The 20,796-nt window shown below is 35.1% G+C and overlaps 2 protein-coding genes across 34 annotated transcripts; both read left to right on the forward strand.

Moving 5' to 3' along the window:
• The first annotated feature begins 4,246 nt into the window (after positions 1-4,246).
• LOC147404327 (cytochrome P450 71AU50-like) lies at positions 4,247-6,469 on the forward strand. Its single transcript, XM_086437726.1, has 2 exons — positions 4,247-5,143; positions 5,855-6,469. Exons 1-2 carry the CDS (start codon positions 4,247-4,249, stop codon positions 6,467-6,469), a joined length of 1,512 nt encoding a protein of 503 aa, XP_086293852.1.
• Positions 6,470-10,967: 4,498 nt separating this feature from the next.
• On the forward strand, positions 10,968-20,594 carry LOC147404328 (Pentatricopeptide repeat (PPR) superfamily protein). Of its 33 annotated transcripts, none has more exons than XM_086440238.1 (8): positions 10,968-11,493; positions 14,245-15,873; positions 15,994-16,206; positions 16,291-16,557; positions 18,060-18,166; positions 18,946-19,380; positions 20,040-20,138; positions 20,230-20,594. In XM_086440238.1, the coding sequence occupies exon 2, from the start codon at positions 14,263-14,265 to the stop codon at positions 15,796-15,798; it is 1,536 nt and encodes a 511-aa protein (XP_086296364.1). In that variant the 5' UTR covers positions 10,968-11,493; positions 14,245-14,262; the 3' UTR covers positions 15,799-15,873; positions 15,994-16,206; positions 16,291-16,557; positions 18,060-18,166; positions 18,946-19,380; positions 20,040-20,138; positions 20,230-20,594. The 33 variants fall into 33 exon arrangements, with proteins under 33 accessions (XP_086296364.1, XP_086296370.1, XP_086296369.1 ...); XM_086440244.1 differs by having other exon boundaries at positions 18,946-19,072; positions 19,263-19,380; positions 20,040-20,594; XM_086440243.1 differs by having other exon boundaries at positions 18,995-19,050; positions 19,263-19,380; positions 20,040-20,594.
• The last annotated feature ends 202 nt before the right edge of the window (positions 20,595-20,796 follow it).

Consider the following 20,796-nt stretch of genomic DNA (forward strand, 5'->3'; position numbering starts at 1 on the left):
CGCAAAGGTGCTTTTGAGTGACTAAAGGGCAAAAAATGTTCTCTATCAAGAGAGACACATTCATAACCCTATAAAGGGCTTGATACTTTTTAGGCTTCAAAATCCTAGTCCAAACTTGTCCCATTTGATGGTCAAATTGAAGGATCACCTATGGACTGTATGGCCATGCGACACCCAAAAACATGATTAGGTGCCACATGGATGTAGAGTATACCATTTTATGAAACCCTTAATTTTTTTTTTTTTTTGAAAAAATATTTATTTTTCATCATTGAATTTAATTTTGTTAAATTTGAGAATTTATTGGCTATCCATTTTCATTGTTAAGATCTGGTAGGAAAAAAAAATCTTGGGTTTGCAAACTCAATCTATGCCGCAAAGTCTGTAGGGTTGAGTAGGGGTGCAACTTGGTTCGGTTCAGTTTGGTTTGAGGTCAAATTGGAACCGAACCGACATAAGTCGATTCCACTAAATAGGAACAAGAACTGAATCAAATTCCATTGGAACCAAACCAACCCAAACCAAACTAGAGTCGGTTTGGTTCAGTTCGGTTCAACGGATTGTTAATATTCTATAAATTGTAAGTAATATTTTTTAATGAAAAAATAAACGTATAATAAACATAAAATTTCATAGAATAATCACTAATCTATCCAATAAAAAGTAATTAATTTATCTACAAAAAAATACGAATATATGTCCAAACTCTTAAAATAATTCATCATAATTATTATTAACATATATATTTATTTATTGCATAGGGGTTCCGTTCTATATAAGCTTGATCCGGGAACTAAATCAAATTGACCAATTCTCCATTATTGTAACTTGGAAGCAAACTGCAATTTGTTCCAAATAGAAGCAAACCACCTCAAAACTATCGATTTGGTTTAGTTCTCAATTTGAACCAGACCAAGTTGCACCCTTAGGGTTGAGGTGTCATTTTGACCTATGTGACAATTCACATAGTCCAAATGAGGATCTCGATCCAGGCTCTACATGGTTCTTCAGTCCATTATATATCATCGACATAACTATTATATAAGTTATCGAATTGTCCCAACAAACTTAGCCCTAAATACGAATCAAACTTAAGGCGGACCAAACCTCAGCCTAACCTAGTAACGTTATTTGTTAGGGTATTAGATATGATACATTGTAATAAGGTAGTGCGAAACATCAAAGTAGATCTCTAGAATACTAAGTCCATTTGTTAGTCCTCTTAAATCAGTTCAAAGCAAGGAGATAAAAGACTTCAAATCGAAGGCTAACTTCATTCTGACTCAAAGGAGTTAACTCGACCCATTCCCCCCGTCTCCCGTACTACTTAATTAAGTTTGCAACTCCGTACGTACCACGAGCCCTTTGTCCTACACATATAACCATTACAAGACTACGATGTTAATTATAATTAGGATTAGAACTAAGATCTATCGATAGTGGATCTCTTTAGTTTTTCATATAAATCTTGTTAGGATTCTGTAATTATCATCCATGAGAATAATAAAACTCCTAATATTATTTACTATCCAACCAACGGTTGGGTCGGGTCGGCCTAATACCGACCCATTAGCAGCCCTAAAAGAAAGACTTATTATCGAGTAGAGAGTTGGCATCTCCGCTGCCTACTACATTTCCCATAGAAAGTATAATAAAAACCCATGTATCCCTGTGTCTTTTGTCTGTACTCCATTCTTATAAGACAAACTTGTAATAATTAATGGCCCCACCATAAATTGAGGTGACTCAGCATTATGACTCGGTTGGCGATAGACTCTTTGTAAGTTTATTTTAACATATATAATATTAATTTGCTTGAGTTGACTCAAGGGTCTCCAACTTAACAAGGTGGATATCTGAGTTGAGTCTCAATTCTCGAGTTAATGGTTAAATCCCATTGTTAAAAGAAATATGCCATATAAGGCTTGATGTTCTTGGGATCATCTTAGGGTTTGTTCTTTATAACTTCCAGTTCCAACTTTAGACTTTAACTTCTGGGAAAAGCATAAGCCTAGAGCCTAGGAAGCTATTTTCAATAGAAACTTGTTCATTACATGACAATTTCTAATTATTGGATTTTAACAAATTGATCAAATTACTCTTACATATACAAAAATTCAAACAAACACATAATTCCTAATTAAAATTGAAGATAAATTCTCATTTTTATTTTTTCAAATTTTAATTATTTATTATTATTTAATTATTAATGATTTTCCTACTTGTTAAAAAAATTAGAAGAAGATCTGCTTTTCATCTCCTCCTCTTAGATGTCAAGTGAAAAAAACACCCAAGTCTTTCATCCCCCATGTAAGTTTTTTTTAACATATGTAACATTAATTTGCTTGAGATGACTCATGAGTCTCCAACTTGACAAGGTGGGTATCTAAGTCGAATCTGAGTTCTTGAGTTAATGGTTAAATCCCATTGCCGAAAGAAATATGCCATATAAAGCTTGTAGTTCTTGGGATCATCTTAGCTTTTCCTTTCCAAAATCATGATAGCGACCTTCCTATTTATACATAATATTTCAACTTAAGATGTAGAGACTAGAGAGGATAAAAGATGAGGATATAACAAGAATAAATTGATCTTATTTTAGTATAATCCAAACCTTTCGATGATGTCGATAGCTTGTGAAAAGGACACCATTAATCCCATTCCTCCGACCACCCTTCTTGTGGGATTGAATGATAGTGACACACAAGATGAGAGATTTTCTTTTGGGATAATGCTGAGGTAACATTAAAATGTACATCGTGGGGGGACATTTCTAGCTTGGATGTGTGCCAGAATCATAGATGCTTTTTGAGAGCTCGATGAAAGTATTCAAAAATAGCAATACTAAGATAAAGAATCCATCATTAATTTGCATCAAACCTATCATTAGCAAGAGTTCTTGCATATTTTTACCCTACTTGTATATCATGAAGTTTTAAACCTATAGCTTATGAAGTTTTGGTGTTGTGGTTCCTCTTTGATTTTTATGAAGAATAAGAAAAAAATCAATATAACTTCTATTGTTTTTGGAGTGCAATTATACCAATGGAGTGTGAGTGATTTTTTAAGTAATAGAGTGCAACTTGTGCTAGGTGATCTGCAACTAGTTGGTCCCCCTCTTTTTTTCCCCTGACAAAACCTAAATTTTTAGTATTTATTGTCTATTGTTTAAAATTTTGTACCGTTGATGTTTCAGTCAAGATGTTTATACTTTGGTCATGATCAAATCCAAATAGTGACCCCGAATCATTCAATGTTTTAGGAATATTTTGAATTTTCAAGAAATAATTTGGAATGTCTCAAAATATTTCTGAATGTCTTGGTAGGTACAAGAATCTGATTTTTTTGGAAGTTCAATCAATTATTTTTTATATGTACGCAAAATTTAATTTTTTTATATTGCAAATTGTAGTACCCACATGCCACATCCCATTGTTATATCGAAGATATAATAACTACTAAAAGAGTGAGATGGTGGCCAGGGCCACCCTCCAAAAAGGAATAGTTCTTGAGTTCAAACCCCCTCATTAGCCACCCATATGGATTTATATCGACTTACCTGGTATGCATGGTTTGTGGGGTATTGCATATACACAGGGAATTTAGATGATATATGGTGCTCTAGGAGGCCAGAGGCCAATTACCTTGCCCCTGCCAGTAGGGCATAAGATAGTGAAATGAGATATTAACTCTCGATTTAATGAAAATGTAATATGTATCATGTATCTAAATAAGATATAAAATATGAAATATAAATATTTTGAACATATTATCAGAAAGGGTCCTTTTTAATTGTATCAAGACATGGTTGATCCAAAGTCGATCCAATGTTATTAGATTTGGTTATCATCAGTCATCATGGGAGCTCAAATCCTTCATCCGGACACTTAACTAATGGATCTAAACAGATTTCAGGAACCGATCCATTAATGAAAGCCCTATAGCCGACCACAACTATTTAAGATAAGGCTTTGTTATTGGTGCTCTTGTTGTTGAATTTTCAATAATTCCAAAAGCACCCCTAACCTCACTAAATTCCAATGTGTTGTCTTCATTCTATCGTCAATTCCCATACACAAAGCAAAGATTCCTCTATAGCTTCCACACAATTTTTAATTCAGAGATAGAGATATTGAGAGATACAATGTGTCTTAATTTGTGTCTATTAAGAGCCCCAGCCTTCTCCCTTTTATTTAGTTTTATAACACAAACAAAAGAAATTAACATTGCTGTGCCATAACATACCATGTCATCCATCTCTTGGTCATGGACCTCACTTGTGTTTGTGCCATTCTTACTAGCTTACCTCCTACAAACATTTAGAACAAAAGGGAAGAAAAGCAAGCAAATGACCTTACCTCCTGGTCCTAAAGGCATCCCCATCTTAGGCAACCTTCTCATGCTAGGTGAGTTCCCTCATCGCGACCTTCATCGTCTAGCCAAGCTTTACGGTCCCATACTATATATGCGGCTTGGCTTAGTCCCCACCATCGTCGTATCATCGCCAAAAGCGGCCGAGCTCTTCCTCAAGACCCATGATCTCGTTTTCGCTAGTAGACCCTTTAACGAGGCTGCTAAGTACATATCTTACGAACGTAAGGGGTTGTCCTTCTGCGAATATGGCCCTTATTGGCGTAATATTCGTAAGTTGTGCACCTTAGAATTACTTAGTAGTCTTAAAATCGAGTCATTTAAATCCATGAGGAAGGAGGAAATAGGCCTTTTCGTAGAATCACTCAAGGAGGCTTCAACGGCTCGGACTTCCGTGGACCTTAGTGCCATGATATCTGCCCTTAGCACTGACATGTCGTCCATAATGATATTTGGGAAGAAGTACATGGACGACAATCTAGACCAGAGAGGGTTCCAAGCTGTGGTTCACGAGGGGTTGCGTTTGGCCGCACTTCCCAATATAGCTGATTATATCCCTTATATCGGGGCCCTAGACCTTCAAGGTCTAGCTAAACGTATGAAAGCCGTGAACAAAGTTTTCGACGACATGTTTGAGAAGATCATCGATGAACACATTCATGCAGGGGACAGGGGGCATCAAAGGGACTTCGTCGATGTGATGCTGTCCTTCATGGAATCTAAAGATACTGACTTTCTAATTGATCGATCTAATATCAAGGCCATCATCTTGGTAGGAAACCAAAAGTTCACAATGAGAGTATTTTTCTTTAAAATGGTTTTAAATCTTGCCAAGTTGACTCAAAACTAGACTGAGTTGATCTGACTCAATTGGATTTCAAGGTGATTTAGTCCCAAAACTTGATGGAACCAACTCTCACCAAGTAAATTCTAAAAATCATCGAGTCAACTTAAAAATATACATAGTCGAGTCAGAAACTAGACTGAGTTATTAGGCTAGCCTATATATAACACTTTGTTGATAAAAAAATATTTTTATTTATTTTTTAAATATTAAATATATTTGTAAACTTAATATATTTTTATTTGACTCATTCAAATTGCCTCACTAGTTTTTAACTCGAATCGATGGTCATCTGAGATGAGTTTTAAAATTATTGAGTATAGAATTAGTATCATATATAAAGGGCTAGTAGTTATATACCGACTGAGACATTCTCTCATTAATCTCAAAGATATAAATTAGTGATTATTTGAATAAATAAATAAAAAATAAACCTTTTTTATTTGTAAAATCCCCATTTATTTGAAGAAGAAAAAAACCCTGTTATTTTTCAAAAATAAAAAAATAAAAATTGTCGATTTTTTCGGCCTATACTCTCTGTCCAAAAAATTTCAATTTATTTCACAAATTTTGCTAAACTAATACAAATTAATTGAAGTAATTACTAAGCCCATTAGTAAATAATTATTTTCTTTGCAGGACATGCTTGTAGGATCAATGGACACTTCAGCAACAGCAATTGAATGGACCTTTGCAGAGCTCCTCAAGCAACCAAGAGTAATGAAGAAGGTCCAAGAGGAGATAAAGAGAGTAGTAGGCATGGAGAGGATGGTAGAAGAGGCAGATCTAGTGAACTTAGAATACTTGGACATGGTTGTGAAGGAAAGCTTGAGGTTACATCCAGTGGCCCCATTGCTTATCCCTCATGAGTCCATGGAAGATTGTTTAGTCAATGGTTTCCACATACCACGAAAATCTCGAGTTATCGTTAACGTTTGGGCTATCGGACGTGACCCCGACGCATGGCCCGACGCTGAAAAGTTTATCCCCGAGAGATTCATTGAGACTAATGTTGATGTTAGGGGACGCGACTTCCAACTTCTTCCGTTTGGGTCCGGACGAAGGGGTTGCCCTGGGATGCAACTAGGCCTTGCGGTTGTTCGATTGGTGGTTGCACAATTGGTGCATTGCTTTGATTGGGGTCTTCCGAACAATATGTTACCAATTGACTTGGACATGGATGAGGTGTTTGGCCTCACAATGCCTAGGGCTAACCATCTATGTGTTATGCCAAAGTATCGACTTCAAGAATGATTACTTCTTCATATTGTAGGTAGGAAGAAACATTTGCGATGAAATCACTTGACCTTCTCCTTTCAATTGCAACCAACAAAGGATGATCTTTTATCTATGTTACCTGATTCATCGGTTCACTCAGATTGAGTTTGGGATGAAAGACAATTTGTTTCTTAGGTCACTTGTGCCAGTGTATTATTCAAGCATGCAAGTTACATGTGCAATTCTAATGCTAAAAAAATCTAAAAATATATAAAGAACGAAGATTGAGAGGCGTAGTCGGATTTCTTAAGAAAATATGTTGTAACTTCACTATTTGGTTTCGTCGAACTCAATAACAAAATCATCAAATTAGAACTCCATTGGGTTCGCAAATTGATTAGAATGAGTTTGATCTCGTAGGAATTAATGAAACTGGTAACACACTTCTTTGTATCATTTGGATGTCAAGATTGCATTCTTGAATGATAAAAATAATTTGGAGATGATCACTTAGGTATGTTTCAAGAATTGCAAATAGTCCAATATCTGCAATGATTTATATGTGACTGAACATTTGCTATGTTGCAGGCATGGCTAGCAAAGTTCAGAATAATCTAATATAAAGAACTAGACAATGGTGAAACATATTCTTAAGTACTTGCTTGGATCCATAGCCATTTGGTTGACAGATTGCAATGAGCTCATGGGTTCAAGTCTAGCTTAATGTGAAAGATGATTTATTGAGAAATCTTGGATGAATATTATATAAACCCCGATAAGGTATTTATAAGCATTACATTACATCAACCAAGATATATAGAAACTACTTAATATAAATATTCTAGAATATCTTAATTCATATATCTTGTATATCAATAAATATTCTAGAATATCCTCCATCACAACCTTCCATTTGTGATGAGATACACTAAAAATGATACAGTGTATCTCATGCATCTTATTCTCCAACATCCTCCTGCAATTGCATGTTCCTTCGAAGAAGGAATATGCAAGTGGTTTTGCTGAATAATTACTTGATTTCATTAATGGATATGTTCATTGATTGTCGAAGTGCCAATCGTGCTTGTTGGTGATCACCGTATGTCTGTGAAATCCATCATTGTCGCATGCTCTTTTTGAGTTTATCGGAGTTAGTGACTTATTAGACCAAATCTGTCATGATCTCTCCTAGAAACATAAAAAGTAGGATTGTGGATTTAAATGAAAGAACTCTAGGTGGAGATATTTTAAATAGAAAAAAAATGAGATCATGTAATGTGAATGTGAGAATCGAAAATTTTGTAGAGATATAGGAGGTGTGCTTTTTATTGAAAAAAAAAACCTAGAATAATAACAAAGGAGAAAATAAAAGAGATTCAGGTCCGGCGATGACTCCACGATGGTGCAACAATGGTGGTGGCCAGGGGCGAAGTCAGGATTTTTGATCAATAGGGGCAAAGTGTTAAAGATGGTCGAGTGATTATCTTGATTTTCTTCTATATAAATGTTGGACTTGTCATAACAAAACGATGGTTGGCCAATAATCTCCATAAAAGTGACAAAAGATTCAAATGAAAACCATAGATTTTATACTCGTAAAAAAAGGTGGCTTAGGTTTAATATCACAAAATTTTATTTTCTTCAACATTAAAATCTTGATAATAAGAAAGGATATGGCAAGAAACTAAAAAACATCATTTTTATACTCACTATAATTGTTTCGACTTCGTTTTTTTTAATTAACTAAATTGAATCTCCTCTAAAAAATTACCAAATCCGAAATTTGTTATTATATTTCTTAAAAATGAGTAGCAGTTGAAAGTGAGGACCCTTAATTCATTTTTTAATTAATCTGGGGAGATTGAGGGCAATGGATGCATGTTATCGGTTTGAAAAATGTTGGGCTTATGTCTAATATTGATCAAAACGTGGGGTCTAAATCACCATTTTGCTTAAGTTCTGCACGGGATGCAAACAAAAAACATCAATAAAACAAGTGGAGTGGGGGAGGCTAAATCACACCCCCCCCCTCCCCCACACTAGGGGTACACATTGGATTGGGTAAATCCGAGAACCGAACTAATCCGAAGCATTTTGGATTGGATTGGATTGGTTCGGATTGAGCATGGTTTGGTTTGGGTACGGATTGTATATATAAAAATCTAATTGATTTGGTTCGGTTCCGGATTATGGGTATAATAAAACCAAACCAATCCGAGAACCGAACTAATCCGAAGTATCTATTTTAATATATAACGAAGAGGTAACTCATCAAAGTCTTCAACTTTATCTCCTTTTTTTTTTTTCTAATAAAAACTCATAAAAAATGTACACAAATCTCTCTCTCAACTCTCAAATGAATTAACCCATTTATAAAAAAACATTTTCAAATAATTTGATTCCTTGTTTTTTTTACAGAAACCTTTATGCCGTGTTTGTTAGATGAAATATACTATACAAACCTAGGCTTGGATTTGTTAATATACCATTTATGGATTAGTTTTCTTACTAATCCATCCAAAATACCAATTTTAAAATTGTAATTTTTTTTTTTTAGTCTCATTGAGCTTCCTCTAATTTTTAATTTATATAGATTTCAGTTAGAATTTAATCATAAAATCATTTTCATTTTAAAAATAGACATTGTTTATTATCTGATCCAAAGGATTCCTCTTTTGAAAGAAAAAAATACTAGTTTTTCTATTTTGAAAGTATGAGAACTGAGAACCGATCCAAACCAAGGTTGATTTGGATTGGTTCGGTTCTATAAGGTAATTGGATTGGTTCAATTCCAAATTTGTAGAACCGATCATGTTTGGTTCGATTTCAATTTTACCAAAATCCAAACCAATCCGAACCATGTGCACCCCTACCCCACACACAAAAAAAAAATAAAAAAAATTGAATAGAGATTGAAGACAAAGGACCTTAAATCATTTTTCATTGAAAATACTTTCCTTATTAAGTTTGTAAGAAAAATTTCTTGATTGTATCAACTTGTGGCATCCAAAAACATGATCCGATGCCACAAGGTTGTAAAGGACAAAATTCTAATAACTTTTTTGAAAAAGTACTTATTTTTCACCATTGAATTTTTATTTTAAATTTGTGTGTTTTGATAGCCATCTATTTTCAAAACCTTGGATTAGGCCCAAATTTTATTTTTTTTAATATATGTTTTTCCATGAACTTAGAGTGTTGTAGTTTTGGATTGCGAAACTAGGAATCCACGTGGGTCTAAATAGGCATGTCAATGGATATTCAAAAATCCAAATTTGAATTCGATTAAAAAAATTAGATATTATTAGAATTTTTCGGATATCGAATTCGAATTCGGATATTATTTTAAGATTCGAATGAGTTTCGGGTACAAATTCGAATGTTGTGAATTCCGATTCGATAATATCCACTCTGATTTAAATATATATGTTATGTATTCATGTTACACAACAAAACTTATATATATATGATCTTGTGTATTCATGTTACACAACGGAATTTAATTTTCAAATCTTTATCTTTTCTCTCAATTTAAACACAAAAACCATCAATGGTGAGGGTGGGTTTTGACTGTGCGAGCTCCATAACCACTATCTTTTTCGGCCGACGAGCGTCCAGGTAGATACTTCATCTCTCTCTTTCTTTCTCTAAGTAAACACCTTTTTTTTTTTCCACTATGCGAGTTCCATAACCACCATCTTCTCCAACCGACGAGCATCCATGATTCCAAGTAGATGCTTCCTCTTTCTCTTTCAAAGTAAAACCTCATTTATTGGATCTGGTATTATCGGATATTCGATATATTTTTCAAATTCAAATTCGAATTTTGGTTAGTGATATCCAATCGGATTTGAATTCGGATATCACTATTTTTTCGAATTCGAATTTAGATATGATACTATCCAATCAGATATTTATCTGTTGACAGCCTTAGGTTTGAAGATCTACTAGTTAGCTTTGAAATCTTACTTACTTAATCAAACACTATGTGAAAAATCATAAAAATTGAAAAAAAAAAAAAAAAAAAAATTTGTTGGGCTTGGTCCGACAAATTTTAGAAATCTAAATTTGAAGCCCACGGGCCCACAAATATTAAAAGAAATTTCTCTGTGATTTTTTTCATATCTCTGACACTCTCTCTCTCGTCTGCAAGTTTTTTCCTCTTTCTTTGATTCATGAGAAGCTCTCTCTCTCTCTCAATACATCTCTCTCTGTATTCGATCGATCGATCTTTCTCCGTATCTGATCTCTGAATCTTTCAATACTGAAAATGATGAAATGAATATGAGATTTAGGATTACCTGAAGTCTTAAAGTAATCATTCGATTTATGAGAAGTACGGAAATTTGGTGGTTCTCAATTTCGTTTTTACGGAGAATAATTTTTCCATTACGGTTCAATAATATTACCCTCAAGAATAAACACCATTACCGTTTGATTTTTTTACCCTAACCGCAAAACAGAAAAACAGAGTGAGAGAGAGAGAGAGAGAGAGAGAGAGGAGAGAGAGAGAGAGAGAGAGAGAGAGGAGAGAGAGAGAGATCTGGAGTCTCGTTCGAGCCCTCGACGGAGAGAGAGGGGAGTCTCTCGTTCGGAACTGTCGACAAACCGAGAGAGAGAGAGAGAGAGTCGTCGATACTCTCTCGTTTGGAACTCTCGACAAACCTCGACAGCAGAGAGAGACTCGTCTCTCGTTTGAGCCCTCGGCAGGACCTCGACAGAGAGAGAGAGAGGAGTCTCTCGACGGATCCCTCAAGAGCAGATCTCTCTATTGGTTTTCTAGTCTCGATTTCAATTTCGAACAACACGAGATCCACTAAGATAAATATAGATAGAGAGTGAGAGAAAATCATACCTGGTTTGTGGTCGTTCTTCCTCTCAATCGACGAGAGAGGAGAGATGCTTCGCTTCTCTGTTAGGACTTAGGACTCCATTTTATCTAAATTTGTTTTTTGTGGACTCCATTGTATCTTCTCCCTCGGGCGACTACAGTGGCGAGTTCTCCCTTAAAGTTCTGATCTTTGAAACCCTCAACGGAGAACCCTCGACAGGACCTCAAGGTATTCTTTCCTTGTTCTTTTTTATTCTGATCTTGCTTTGGGGGGCAAAAATCTTTGGTCTTTTATCCAAATCCATGTTACAGAGATTTGGTTTGAATTTAGTCGTTCTAAGGCTTAGGGATATCGGAATTTATTCTTTTTGGATGCAAATTATGGTGATAACAAAGAATGGGTGGAAGCCTGATGTAGCTTTTTTTACTATGTGTTTGTTATGTCGCTACACACTACTTTTTGGTTTGAATTTAGGCGTTCTAAGGCTTATGGTTGTCTGAATTTATTCTTTTGGGATGCATTTATATGAATCGAAGAATGAGTAGAAGCCTGATGTAGCTAACTATGTGCTTGTTATGTTGTAACACACTCCTTTTTGGTACAAAAAATTTAGGTGTTCGATGGCTTAGGGTAGTCGGAATTTATTCCTTTTGGACACATTTATGGTGATTCTGAAGAATGGGTGGAAGTACTTTGTGCTTGTTATGTTCCAGCAAGCCCTTTTTTGGGAAAAGTTAGGAGGCTTAATTGTTCCACCAATATCTCAATGGTTCCCTTTGAGAGATTCACCACTTAGCACAAAGACAAGATAGCTTTGTTTCATGTTTTAAGCATCTCATGCTAGAATCGCTTCTTTTGATCGTAAATACTAGTTGTGGCATTATGTTCTTTTGTAATTATTTTGTTGTTGAATACTACATTTCATTTGCCAAGCAATTATTCATTTGGATAACTTAATCCTGCACGTTAGAATGGTTTGTCTTTATGTTTGATTTTGGTTTTGGCTGTATGGTTTGGTCTGTTCTGATCTCAACTATGAGTACTTTGGGTGCAAGCTATTAATTTTCTTCATGTCTGTTGTTGATTTAATTTATCATAGTATATTTCTCAATGTGATCTAGGACTTCATGGCTTCAGTTTTAACTCTTCTTTATTAGTTGCTCATTTGACATGTTCTCCACAATTGTTCATTGGATGCTTGTTGGTTACATATTCGATTTAGTTTTACATGTTGGATAACACATATCTTAGAGTACTTATCTCGAGGATAACACAACTCTTCATGTATTTTTTTTAGCATAAATTGTTGAGTTATAATGTTATAAACAGTAATTATTACATATAAGGGCATTCTGGTCATTTTAACAAAATTCAGAATAGTTTCCAAACACAAAACTCTATGAGAAGTACTTTTGGTAGTACTTCTCAGATCCTGCATTCAAACGTACAACACAGATCCAGCTACTTCAGACAGTACTTCAAAAAATATTTTTGGGAGTACTTATGTTTTAAGTACTTCTGGCTCCTGTATCCACACGGGCCTAGGTTTTTAAAGATTGATTTGGTATTTTAATTGCAGTATTATTGTTTTTTTATTGAATGTTTTTGTTTTGGATTCGATTTTGAATGTGTAGCAGTAGTTTGGGGAGAAAATTCTAGTTATATTTGGTTTAAATCATGTAATTTGTTGAAGAAAATTTGGGGCCCGTGTGGATACAGGAGCCAGAAGTACTTAGAACATAAGTACTCCCAAAAATACTTTTTAAAGTACTGTTTGAAGTAGATGGATAATTGTTGTGTGTTTGGATGCAGATTCTTAGAAGTAGTGTGAGAAATACTTTTAATAGAGTTTTGTGTTTGGGAACTATTATGGATTTTGTTAAAATGACCAGAATTTCCTTATAAGTATCATTTACTATTTTTAACATTATAATTCAACAAATTATGCTCCGAAAAAAATAAAAGTAAATATTGTTTTTATCCATAAAAACTTATATAAACACTTAACAATTATAAACAAATGGAAGATACTGTGAGCAAATATATACAACCTCTAAAAATATGAAAAAGCTTTCACCACATCAATGGATAGTAAAATTTTGTGTAATTATTCACATCAATTTTGTAAGAAGGAACTTTCGACCATGGTTGGAACCCTTATAGCTAAATCATTGAGCGAATAATTGGGGGAACTAGAAATCTAAATCCAAATGCTACACTAAAAGGCTACCACATCAATGGATAGTAATATAATATTATTCAATTGTATTTTTGAGGTATGCTTGTAATTTTCAAAATTTATGAGGGGCATACTTGTCCCAAATGCTACACCAAAAGGCTACCACTACATCAATGAATAGTAATATAATATTATTGGAATTGCATTTTTAGGGTATGATTGTAATTTTTGAAACTTATGAGGGGCATTCTTGTCCCAAATGCTACACCAAAAGGCTACTATCACATCAATGGATGGTAAATATTATTCCAATTGCCTTTTCGAGGGTATGCTTGTAATTTTCAAATTTTATGAGGGACATACTTGTCCCAATCACGTCATTTTGACGGTGTTTTGTGGCTCTATGCAAGAGTAGTTTAGAGAAGTAGCACCATTGGTACTTCGTGAAAAAGCACCAAAATGACTCCATAGTAAAGTAGTTCCCTCCAGGGGGGAGGAGCTATTTATCCAAACACCCTTAAAGTGCTTTTGACTCCTTGCAAGAGTTAGAAGCACTTAGAAAAGTGAATCCACACAGGCCCTTGGCTTTTGGCAAACCTCCACCAAAATATATATATATATATATATAGATATATATATTTTTACGGGTATAAGAGATTTATTGATTAAGGAAAAGAAAATACAAGATTTATGGGAGGCTGAGAATCTCGTTTGGAGAGTAAAATTGCTATGTAGAGATGTTTATTGGAATATGAGTTCTTTGATGGTTATAGTCATATTTGGGTCTCCATCCTCTGCAGGTATAGCTCCAAAAACAGATGGTGTTATTAAACTCTTCTTCTCTAACTCTCAGCAGCACCAGTATTATTTTGAGAAGAAAAAAATGGCCTCTCTTACCCTACAAAGGCAAATGGCAACAAACCTTCAACCAACAACTAGCAATGGAAGCCCTTAAGAAAGCAGCAACCTCACAACAACAACAACAACAACATCAACATCAACAAAGCTCTAAAGAACCTCATCTCCTCTCAGCTCTCATCAACTCCTTTAGCATCTATGCCTGTGATCCCACCCCTTCTGCCTACTCTTTCATCATCAAAATTCTAACCCAAAACTCTCAATTCCAACAACTCCTTCCAATCCTCGACCGCCTTGAAAAATTTGAGAAATTCAATCCACCTGAACATATCTTCGTGAATCTCATCAGAATCTACGGGTTTGCAAACAAGATTCAAGATGCCATTGAAATCTTCTTCAGAATCCCCAAATTCAGGTGTACCCCTTCTGTGTCCTCCCTCCACGCAATTCTATCCGTTCTCTGTAAGAAAAAAGAAGGTCTTCAAATGGTTCATCAAGTCTTATTGAAGTCTCATGAAGCAATGAACATCAGGCTTGAAGAAGCCAGCTTTCGGATATTAATCACTGTTCTTTGCAAGATCAACAAGTTCAGTTACGCAATCGAGATCTTAAATCTGATGCCTCATTATGGGTACGATCCTGATTCCAAATTGTATTCCTTGATTCTTTCGTCCTTGTGCAAAAGCAGGGATCTTTCTTCGGTTGAAGTTCTGGGTTTCTTGGAAGAGATCCGGAAGGTTGGGTTCTCCCCGAATGGGTTTGATTATAGCAATGTGATTGGTTTTCTGGTTAAGGTAGGGAGATGGTTAGATGCTTTGGATATATTAAACCAAATGAAGATGAGTGGAATCAAACCTAATGTTGTTTGTTACACTAGGGTGTTAGATGGGATTGTCTCTGCTGGGCAATTTCACAAAGCAGAGGAGGTGTTTGACGAAATGCTTGTGTTGGGTGTAATTCCTGATATTTATACCTACAATATTTATGTCAAGGGTTTATGCAGTCAGAATAATTTTGAAACAGGATTTAAGATGCTTGTTTGTATGGAAGAATTGGGTTGCAAGCCTAATGTTACTACATATAATACACTTATGGGGGCACTGTGTAAGGCTGGGGAGTTGAGGAAAGCGAGGGAGGTTCTGAAGAAGATGGGATTGAAAGGTGTCAAAGTGAACTTGCATACATACATGATTTTGATTGATAGATTGATCTATGAAGGTGAAGTAGTAGAAGCTTTTGGGTTGTTGGAGGTGATGTTGCGCAAAGGGTTAGTTCCTACGTCGATAATTTTTGATGAGATGATATGTGGGTTGTGTAAACGGGGCCTTGTTTCTGAAGCACAACAAGTGCTCACAGAAATGATTCGAAGGGATGTTGCTCCTGGGGCTAGCTCTTGGGAAGCACTACTCGTTTCCAGATTGGAGTTGAGTTTTAAAGAAGCCATCTCTCCTGATTTGGATGGCCTATTGAGTAATTTGCCCCATCAAGTCAATTGAAATGGTAACATTAAGTATTGTCCTTCACATGAGCATGATAACACAGCTCGTTGTTGTAGCTGTGAACGGTTGGAGGTATTTTGACTTCCTATTGCATTAAGTATGTTCATCTCCAACAATTTTTTTTATTTCAAACACTATTAAGTACCTCAAGATTATTCTGCTTGCTTAAAGTTGTGTATTTTGGTGCTGAAGTCATGGAACACGAGATACATTTCTCTGGAAGACGGACGGAATCTATGTTTAGAATGTATGGAGTCCGCTATCATGGATACCGGTGATTGCCAATTACTTTACCATGGCATCCGAGATTACAATGAAGGAATGAACATGAAGCTAGAACAACAGATACCCATGCTTCTGGTTGAAAGACAAGCACTTAACGAAGCTATTGAGGGGGAAACTAATGTAATTAGCATCATTTCTTTTTGTTTTCTTATATTTAGTTCTGTGGAAGCTCTCTCTTCACTTAACACCGGATCTTACTTCCAGGGCTATCATCACATGCCTGAGACAAGACGTTTATGTCTTTCCGAGGAGCAGACTGTTAGCAGTGTATGACTAGACATTTATATGGTGAAATTTTCTTTTACTTCATTGACTGAACTAGCAAATATTTATTATACTTCTCCTTGTGTTTCACTTTTTCATTATCATATTAGATACAAGACCAAGAATTGGGGGAATACGAACACATCAACAAAAGCTGACTCGGAAATGTGAGGTTACAGCAATTCTTGTTTTGTATGGCCTTCCAAGGTAGTACTTTACACAAACTTTTTTACTATTTAAGTTCTTTAATCGAGGAAGCATGCATCTGAAGTAAATAGTGCAGTTGCTTCCCTTTGTTGAATCTTGAAAATATACTCTGATGTGGATACAGGATGACATGAACATACTTGGCCATTTTTAAGTTTCGAAATATTTAAATGAAATTTTTTCTGAAGTAAACAGATATGTTCTTTGTCCCAACATATTGAAGATACAAGGATTGGCTACATAGGATACTTGTTTATAATTAATGCTTGTGAATCTGAAATCCATTCTTCCATCAGGCTGTTTAAAACTTCATTCTTGGTGGCTCTGCCATGGGTGCAGAAAGCTTCCATACGGATTCCAAAGTTAATTAAGTAGCACCCCTTTAGCTTGTCCTCATTTATCCAGAGCTAGCTGTCAATTGTCATTGTCACAATGAATTTCTAACCATTGATAACTCCCTATTCTTACTCCTTATTTGTCCTCGTCACACATGAATATCATGTTAGACAATCAAACCATATAGGCGGGTGATTTTGACCAAGATAGTCATCATTGCTGAAAATTGCTCCCTTCCAACATTGCTAACCGTATGAAACGTATATTTAAGTAATGGCTTAATCCAATGGTCTAGATCTTTTTAGTCAACTTTCATGCAGCAGGAAAATCAGAATGAATTAATCTGTTTTGAAAATGGTATCCACTATATGGAGAATTCATTATACGATTTGACAATCCAATGTTATATCCATGTGAGCCCCACAAGTGGAAGTATAAACAGGGAGTAAGAACAGGAATTATAGACTAATATATAAAGTTAAAATTATATTTTATAGTTCTGTTTTCCCAGCAATGGTGCAAGATGACATGGTAATAATTTCGCTTATGTAAAAGATATCAGCATTTGGGACAGGTTCTTTACAGACATGAAAGAAATCTCCACTGTCAGGTTTTATTACATGTGGCAGCTGAGAGTTGGTTCCGAATGCTGGTCTCTCATCTTCCACCTTTGCTTCTACCTTGGCAAATTTCATTGCAATAGCCTTCTGCTACATGGATAAAAGTAGCATGTTCTTGCTGTCAGCAGGGGCCATGCTTCTATTTTTAAATAATATAATAAAAGGAAGTAAAAAAGACTAAAAAAATCTGCATATTTTAGTCCTATTTGGGCAGAAACTTGCCACAAGGAAAGAGGAAGATGTCCATGAAATGGACCACTTTTGTGCCTCCACCTAACTTGCCATGGCAAAGATGACCAACTTTTTTTGTATGTCTAGGAAGGAAACCAATTTCTTACTGCTTTTTCACTTCAAATGTATGATTCCTCCTTTGTCTTTTTTTTACTACCAAGTTTTAGTGCAACAGTCACTACGTGAAAAACGTAAAAATTGAAAAAAAATTTTGTTGGGTTTGGCCTGACAAATTTTAGAAACCCAAAATTAAACGTGGGTAGATACTTGATTGTTTTTTTTATAGATATATCATATATGATTTCTATTTTATAGAGAAAAACGAGATCAGATGGAGTCAGCCGAGCAGAATAGAGTTGTACATCTCTAGTCACTCTGAGCCTGGTGGTACCGCTTTGACTCCCGAATTGAGCAATACCATTGTGAGTGGTCATGAATTTATTGTATTTTTTATTAAACAAAAGATTAATTTTTAATAAGTTTTTTATTTTACAGTTTTTGATTAACGAATTAATTAGTTTGGATCCCACAAACGTTGCCTGGTTTCAGTGGTATGCTAGGATAACCCTCGCATATTTTGATTCAAATATCATTTAAGTTGCTTTTGTGTTCAAGTTCTATCATTTGTTTCCTTAATAACCTTTATTGAATAACTTTCACTTCAAGGCCTGAAATAAGTGTTTCAACTCAAACAACTCAGTCCTAAACTAGTCTGAGTTCCCTTGAGCATTATTCTTAATTTTAATCTCTCATAGTAGACGATAGTTGAAGAAGTTGTACTGGAGTGACTGGAAGTATTTTTACACGATAGCTTATAATGTGAGGTCGTTGGAGTTGGAAGTTTACGAGGAAATAAATTGGTTTCCTGTTCCTACAGATAGGAATGGTGTCTATGTGGCAAAATTTGATTAGAAAATAAACACATTGTACTGTGTGAACGGCTTGTTTAGGAGCCATAAGTTTTTTAAACACCAATTAAATCTTGCCACCAATCTTATTTGATTAGGAGTGAGACACCGTATTGGATCTTGAGTCTATCTAATCTAAAACCTGAAAAGATGGTGGTTGGCTTGTTCTGTAATCGTAGATCCATTATTTATTTATTTACTTATTTTTGGCCTGTTAATCAGAATTAAAAAATTGATTTTGATTTTGATTTTGACTTTGTGTAATGTGGGTTTATAATAATCCCTTTATACAGTAAATCTGAAAATGAATCTCTCCAACCGTACTGTCTATGTTGTTACCAGTTTGACTCTCCGATGAAAGATGAAATTGAGTTGTTTCTGTTCCTGCAATCGTTGAGGTAGCTTTGATCTATCTTTCGGGCAAGATCCCATTCTCTCTATCTTTGTTGATTTTGTTAAATGTAATGAGAACTCTCAGCATTAATTTGGATTCGGAAGAATGCAAAACCTTTGAAGGAAATTGGTCACATTGTGATTTTAACTTGGAAATGTATATTAATCATCATTTCGTGGATGTTAAATTTTCTTGACATTTTGGTTAATGTTGCAGATTCCCACTTTTGGAGAATTCAGGACATGACCTTTACAAGAGGAACATAAGGGCTAATGGCCTCCAAGAGGAATATATTTGGCCTTTCTGGGCCTTTACATCTCAATGCTATTGATTGGTAAGATCTTTTTCCCCTATACTTCCATGGTCTCTTATCTTATATAAGTAGAATTCGATGGCATCTCTGGGATAGACCATCCCGACTATCTACCAGACACTAATCTATGTATCACATGTGAATGGGGTTGGAACTGATATCCGTGGTTGAAAATCAAACAAATTGGATGGTTGCAATCGTTTATGCCATCTCATTCTTTTGTGGATTAAGAAAAAAAAAAAGGCCCGAGTCTGAAAATTTTCTGGTTAGATCAGCTCTAAAATTGGAGCTGTAGTTTAGTGGGGCCTCTCTGAAGTGGGTCACAGATTAACTGTCCTTATTTCTATCAATCTTTCATGCTGGTTTCCTAAATTTATACTATAGCATTAATAATACGTGGATGTGAAAATTAACTTTCGATTTTGAAGGAAAAGTGTCCTTATTTCTCCAGTTTATGAATTTTTCTCTAATTGTAGGGGCATCTCTATGCTTTAGTATATTATTATATTGAAAGTTAAGTTCAGATCAAGTACCTTCATGTACTTTTAGTAAGGAAAACCCAATGGTTATCTCCCTTCAAATGTTGATATATTCAGAACGGCTCTTGTATTCTACTTGTTGGGTACTTCAATATACAGAAGGCTAATCTGGCTGTACTTGTTCTGTTTGCTGCATGTTAGCTATTGGAGACAGTTATAAAGAATTGTGGAGACATTGTCTATAGGAATGTTGTAGAGAAAGATATTCTTCATGAGATGGTGAAGATATTAAAAAAGAAGGTTTGAATGGTCAATGCACATTTTGGCATTTCTTTTGTGTCTCACTTTCCTAGAGAAGCTTTTTATATTCTAGTTGTTGACATGCTTTCAGCCTGATTTTCATTATAAGGAGAAGATATTAACTCTGATAGATACCTGGCAAGGGCAAGATATCCACAGTACTACGCGGCATACCAGGATTTGGTGGTAGGATTTGAGATTTAGTACCTGGAATAGTTCTGTTCACATAGAAAAGGAGTTAAAATGTGAATCCGTATCTTCTTAGAGTTTGAATTGCCAATAAAAGTAGCAGAAAAAAGTTGTAATTTTTCAATTCCCGTTTTCACATTCTTGAATATTATAATTATAGGGGTGACTAAATGGAGAATTATGTTGTTATTGAGTTTGCTTCTACAGCTTCTGTATATGAATGATAGTCACTACTTGTTTTAGTTTTGTAAGACAAATACTTCTTTATGTCTCAGCGTGCTCGAGCAGTATTTCCTCAGAGACCTGAGAGGTCTGCACCCATATTTACTCCACAAACGCAGCCTCTGACATCTTATCCTCAAAATCTGCACAAGAGGCACATGAGTCAAGATTTGATTTCTATGAATGATCTTTGTTTATGATTTTTTTTTCTTGATTTTTTTATTACTATTTCAATTGTTGTGATTGG

Source organism: Akebia trifoliata, chromosome 4 (genome assembly GCF_017979445.1).
Source record: "Akebia trifoliata isolate Shusen 1 chromosome 4, ASM1797944v1, whole genome shotgun sequence".
In the NCBI taxonomy this organism is placed as follows: domain Eukaryota; kingdom Viridiplantae; phylum Streptophyta; class Magnoliopsida; order Ranunculales; family Lardizabalaceae; genus Akebia; species Akebia trifoliata.

Excerpts from the sequence above, each read along its gene's own strand:
- LOC147404327 (XM_086437726.1), top strand. The coding sequence starts at position 4,247 with ATGTCATCCATCTCTTGGTCATGGACCTCACTTGTGTTTGTGCCATTC. Across the intron at positions 5,144-5,854 it reads ATATCAAGGCCATCATCTTG|GACATGCTTGTAGGATCAAT; the intron begins GTAGGAAACCAA and ends TTTTCTTTGCAG.
- LOC147404328 (XM_086440235.1), top strand. The coding sequence starts at position 14,263 with ATGGTGTTATTAAACTCTTCTTCTCTAACTCTCAGCAGCACCAGTATT.